The 6499-nt window shown below is 28.0% G+C and overlaps 2 protein-coding genes across 2 annotated transcripts in view; both read right to left on the bottom strand.

Annotated features, from left to right (window-relative positions):
- The window catches only part of LOC104770497 (ETHYLENE INSENSITIVE 3-like 2 protein), a 5677-nt gene extending 2030 nt beyond the window's left edge, over positions 1-3647 (bottom strand). The window contains exons 1-2 of the mRNA XM_019241850.1: positions 3615-3647; positions 308-413 (exon numbers count right to left, since the gene is read on the bottom strand). Of these exons, the coding sequence (XP_019097395.1) occupies positions 308-413; positions 3615-3647 (139 nt within the window). The remainder of the gene's footprint in view (positions 1-307; positions 414-3614) is intronic.
- The window catches only part of LOC104770496 (somatic embryogenesis receptor kinase 2-like), a gene marked incomplete in the record, with an annotated part of 3070 nt that continues 2895 nt past the window's right edge, over positions 6325-6499 (bottom strand). Inside the window, 1 exon segment of the mRNA XM_019241646.1 lies at positions 6325-6495.

Genomic DNA, 6499 nt, shown 5'->3' with positions numbered 1-6499 from the left:
AAAAAAAAAAAAAAAAAAAAAAAAACAGAGACTTTCATTGAAAAAGTATCGAGAGATCTAACTTGTGAATTAAGATTCATATGAAAACAAAGGTTAAGAGAAACTAATTTTTTTTTTTTTTTTTTTTAAGAGAAACTAAATTTCACCCAATTAGTTACGGTTTACACCGCAACATACTACCAAGAGATTATAATCAAACTATACGAAACGAATATAGAGAAGGTAAGGTAACACAGATGCACACCAGACGAGATTAATGACGATCTAATCATGTAATGATTTATACAATCAAAGCATCGAATCTAACCTTTGATTATAAAACATTGATTTTTGAAGTGTTTAATGCATTTTCTCCGGACAGAAAAAANAAAAAAAAAAAAAAAAAACCAAATCAGTTCTTGTAATAGGGAAATCTAACAAAGGTGAAAAAGGAAACCATCGGACAAAGATATCACAAAGACCAAACCCAACAAGTCAAAAAAAAAAAAAAAAACACAATTATGATACGTAAAAGGGTAATAATAAGAAACAGAAACGAAGGAAGAAGAGAATTTACCCAGAAAAAACTCTTGGAGACCTTATTTGTGTGTGTCGCTTCTTCGGCCACCAAATTCAAACCAAAGAAGAAGCTATTGGGACCCTGAGAAAGAGAAGAGACAGAGAGAGAGAGACTTATATATGTATGTTTGTGTATCTATATGTATTATGAGCATTAAATAAGAAGAAGAGACTGTGAAAAGGTGGTGTTGGTAAAATACTCAATTCCAAACGGCATATTACTTGTGGTAAGGATATAGTAAACTTTTTATATTTATCTTCTCTGAGTTTCATTCCATTTCTAGTCCAGATCTTTTTTTTTTTAATAAAATTTTTAATTTGTTCTTCAATTTCTTTTTTAACTTACTCATTTCAATTTTCGCCTAAAAGTTATTATGGTAAATTTGAATATATAATTTTACTACTTCGAGAATCAAATACCAAATCTGTATATTATTTTCAAAGTAGTAAAATAAAGGTTTCGCGCTACTTCATTTGTACGATAATTCGATGATTTTTGCCTAAACTTATGATTGTGTCCAATATAAGAATAGCATACCTAATACACAAATATTTTTTAAGCGCGTAGAATACATTTTCAACATGTTTGAATCATGGTTTCTATAAAAAGATTTACCGCGTATTTTTAAACATATTTTAATTCAAGTAGCAGTAATAGACATAAATATTTAAGCGCCAAAATATATAGTGTGAAAAATGTTTGTTAAGATATATGGTATAAATATTTAAATAATAGGTTTAAATTAATATGGCGCTTATTTTTAAAATTTAAACTTGTTGGCAATGTATTAATAACATTTTACGGTGGATCTGTACTTAAGTATATCGGTAAAAAAAATTAGATCGTTGAAAAAAGGTTAAAATTTTAGTAAAACAATAAGTGCTACCATACAATTTCTATATTATACTTTACTAATTTTCTGTATAAAATCATAAAATAGTTTTTACAATGGACATAAGTTGAGATTCTTATAGTTTTAATTACTCATGCAAAAATCCATGCATACTAGAAGACATAAAATTTTGGGGCATTTAACTCTCTTTGTATCAAAATTAAATTATTTTTAATTTAATGGTTTACACATATTAAAAATCAATTTTATTTTAAAATCTTCTAAATTAAATTATACTATTATTTACTCAAACACAATTTAAACAATGGTAAAAGCAATCAAAACTAGAAAGTTTCATTAAACATAAAAATTAATTAATATTGGATTGTCTATTCAAGATATTCTTTGTAATTACACATTTCTTTCCAATACCATTTAAAATTGTAAGAGTATCAAATATCATAGTAATAAATTAAAAGGCAGGCAGAGTAGGGTAAAAGAGGAAAAAAATTGCCACCACACAGTAATTAATTATATGTATTTATTAATTATTAATTATTTAAGAAATTCCTTTTGATATTTCAGATTTCTGGTGTGGTTTTAATTTGGTAACAAATTATAAAAAAAAATCAAATTTCTATATATAATGATTTTATATTAAACATGTAAAAGAACAAAACCTTTACTTAAAAAAAGATTTATGCATAAAAAATATTGAATATTTTAATGTATTAACAATATGTCAATATAAAATATATGGGTATGAATTTGAATGATAACAAAATGATGACAATCAAAATAGTCAATCTTAACATGTTGATTCATGTCTAAAACGCATTAGACCAAAACACTAGACTACACTACCTCTGTTTTATGATAGTCTTTTTTTTATCTATGTGAGACAAAATTCCCAATTGATAGAATATATGTCATCTATTATTCTTACTGAATTCTTATTGCATTAAACTGAAGAATAGTATATGCTTGACGACTTTATAATATCAGTCTTAAAATTTTCTATTATTTTAATTTCACCAACATGTTTTCATGTTAATTGTTACAATTAAAAGTACATATATCCACAAGATATAACTGTCTTTTATATCAAGAATATCATACTATTATAAATGAAAAGTTTATATATGGATAATTATTTCGTGTTTAAATATGTGAAAATCTTGTAATATTGACCAACTTTTTTTTTGACTAGCATTATTGCCTATATGTATATTTCCATTTTACCTTTAAGCATTCCATAATTCTAGTTTTTTTTTTCAATATAATCAATGTTTCTAGAAAAAGAAGTCTTGTTTTAAAAGGTAAATAAATGAAAAAAAAAAACCCAAGAAAAAAAGTGAGAAAAATAAAGAAATTTGTATCATCTATTAACTAAATCATCATTTCAAAAAGCCAAATGATAAAGATGACAGATAATATGGTGTTTGAAAAAATTATTTATCTAATTGTTTTTAGCGTGTTGTATTGTTTTCCTATGCTAAATAAATTGTGAATTGTAATATAATTCAGGTAATTTTTTTTCTTTAGAAAGTGGGAAACTAAATATATGATAAACGAATACAGTATAACAACCAAAATCACATTATATATATATATATATATATATATATTTTTGAACTAACCAAAATCACATTATATATCTATCAACAACAATAAACAAACAAACAAAAAAATCACATTTTCAATGGACAATTATGTTTCTTGATTATGTAAACTGATCAACATTTTGACAGTGATATTTCTAACATGAAAATTCATAACTATTAATGAAATATTCGTTTTTCAGTTTAGAAAATTTCCCATCAAGCTAGTTTTGCTTGGGTTAGTATTTTTAAAAAATTGTTAACTTTGTAGGGTTAGTTAAACTTTTAAATTTCTTTGCTACTTGCATTATATTGTCTAGGTTTCTTAAAATTTAGAAATGGAACTTAAGAGATTATTAACCGAAACAAATGCATGCTCTTAATCCGAACCAACCTTTAAATACTACTATAACTCTACCATCTGCCACTCGATACTACAAACTCTTGGATTACCCATTTTTGGATTACCGCAGAGTACATTTCCAATCAAATTGTCAACCTCCGATAAACTGTCAATTATTATTTTTCTTGCTTCAATTTTCTAATTCACAGACGAGGAACTTCATTAAAACAAAATTTTACAACGCAATTTCATATTGCAAGACTTGAATTAAACTCTTACCTGAGTTTTCATAACCTTGGCTCCATAGTCCATACTAACAAGTTACAAGTGACATCTATAAATTGTCGGTTTCTCATTGCAAGGTGTTATATAAATTAGTTAATATAATTATATAAATTAACGAAAGGTTGACCCTTAATTATTGATGATATATTATCATCTAACTGTTTGTATAACGGTCAAAGTGCGAAGAATAAGATGGGCGAAATAGTTTGGTAATGAAACAGGTCAGAATGTCATTTATTCTATGATTATCCTTCAGAAATGTCAACTAGTTATATATAAATATCTTATTTGATTTTAAGTTCGAATGAGATACGCTATATAGTACAACTATATATTATACGGACTAAACCTATTCCAAATCAAATAGAAACAATACAAGCATGATGTATTCTTATTATTTCTAGTTTTTTCTTTCTCTTAACATGATAATATAATGTTTTGTTTGCGAAAATGTAGAAGAGGTGCAATGAACATAACCCTATATGACCAATAGGAAAGTACACAAGTGCCACGCAGGCACGTTTTGTAGCCAGCAATGATTTCTATAAACTGTCTGAAACGTGTCTCCCGGGATCTTTTTGTCGGCTACTCCACAATTATTGGAACTCTCGTCGTTTTTCCTGTTATGTATGGGTTCTATACTTATACTATTATAGCAATGTTTGATTACTAGTAATATAGTAATGTGAAAAATATGCAACTATCTATCGTACACCTTAACCAATTAACGACCACTCGTAAATTGTTTTATAACCTCCTTGCTTAGATTGGCCTATATATGATGCTTTAGTCCCCTTGTGTCCTGAATGGTCACCAAAATTATTCAAAATCTCTAATCGTGATGATAAAAATTCATGAAATTACGCAACATTTTTTTTTTTTACTTTCGGAAACATCAAACAATAATTATGAAACCGAACCATGTTCATAACCATCAATCGATCTGATATGTTCTTTCCCCCTTTGTTATATACTGGCATCATATAGGCTTAACAAAACATTTAAAAGATGATGAAAGATTTTAATTATATATATCCACAACCATGAGATACTATATTATGGTTGCTTTCTACTGAAACAAATAATTGGTGACGCTTGTGTAAGTTTGTTTTATATTACTTGGTTATTGTTCTGTATTGTCGGCGCCTTATATAAAATCTCGTTCTCGTATTGATGTCAGATGTCTTTCTTGTTGCCTTGTTGGTGTATCCGATTAATTTGTTTGATTACATGATTTCAAAATTTACTTGTGTATTTGCATATCTTTTTTTCACATGGGTTGTAATAGAAAATTAATATAACTATGAACTTACACATTTGCAAGACGTATCAAAATTATGAGACATATCTCAAGGACTCGAGCACATATATATATATATATATATATATATATATATATAGACTATAGTAATATACTGTTTGACAGAAAATGGTGATTATCGATCGTGAGATATAAGTAATTTTATTTTTGTTGATATTGGCCATTGGGGTCATATATCTTGGCAGTTTCGTATGGAGGATATCTTGGCAGTTTCGTATTGGCCATTGGGGTCATATATCTTATTGGCCATTGGCCATTGGGGTCATATATCTTGGCAGTTTCGTATGGAGGATACTGTAGTATTTAATGACGATATGAATGTGACTGAAATAATTTCGAAAATCGTACATGCAATAATTCACGTATAAATACGAGCGTATACACATATGCTTGTGTTTGATTGACAAAAAATATATATTTATATAAAAAAGTATTATTGACAAAAGAAAGACACTGACACTGACAATGACAAGTGGTTCATTGGGAAAAGCTACTGCAAGTCGATGTAAATCATTGGAATCGACTGTAAGGCAACCACATAATTAGAGTTCGCATGATCAGNTTTTTTTTTTTTTTTTTTTTTTTTTTTGCATGATCAGTATCTACTTATAAATAGAAGAAAAAAAAATTAGTGGAACAAAGAATAATGAAATATAGAATTGGTAAATGGTGAGATACGAGATATCAAACGCTGGGTGAATAAGTTCAACTGTTCAAGCATGTAAAAAAGATTTAATGGATTCTCACGAAGCTAACACATGCCTGCAGATCTCTTGGCCTAAACTACATACCCTGTTAATCAATCTTTTTTTTTTTAAATCAGTTTTCTACTCTTTATGTCATCACTGATGTTGCCTAGGCGAATTTAATAAAGCAGTCACTCTTTTTTGTTTGTTTAGTTTCGGTGCACTCTAACTTTCGTTCCTTGGTCACTCTATCTATTGGCTTGTTCAAATCGTTATACTGCAATTTTTGTTTCCATTTTGACATAATACATGTTATTAATAAAAAAAATTAGTTGTCATCGGTCCCAAAAATATATGGACTACGTTAAATATTTATCCTAATTCTCTCAACTATACATCATTGTACTCACCCACCTACTGTAACTGTTTGAAGGATATTGAGAACGTGTTTCTTCGTACAAGCCTCTTGTGGTTATCAACAAACCCCACAAATATAAAACACATCTATTTTTTATTTTTCTTTCTTTTTTGCAGTTTGTCAACTTCACATGTGACTGATAATTTATCAGTGATAAAGGACTCTATAACGTTATGTTCTGTCGTATTTGGGTTATAGATAAACCGCAGTCTAATAGATATGACTTGCTCTAAAGAAAACATTAGGAATGGAGTCGAGCAGTCAAACAAAATGATTCTATAATACAAAAACCCAATTTTTTTTGACTTCATATAACAAACAATTCCAACACAAAGCTTTAATGCAGACAAGGCAAATAACTTAGATACCATACCAATACAAATGTTACAGTAAAGCGAACGTCGCATTTAGGAATTTTACATACACAGACCTGCTGAGTCTTTGGGTGGTCTGC

The sequence above is a fragment of the Camelina sativa genome, chromosome 20 (genome assembly GCF_000633955.1).
Source record: "Camelina sativa cultivar DH55 chromosome 20, Cs, whole genome shotgun sequence".
Taxonomy (NCBI): Eukaryota; Viridiplantae; Streptophyta; class Magnoliopsida; order Brassicales; family Brassicaceae; genus Camelina; species Camelina sativa.
This window is presented reverse-complemented; position numbering and strand designations above follow the sequence as displayed.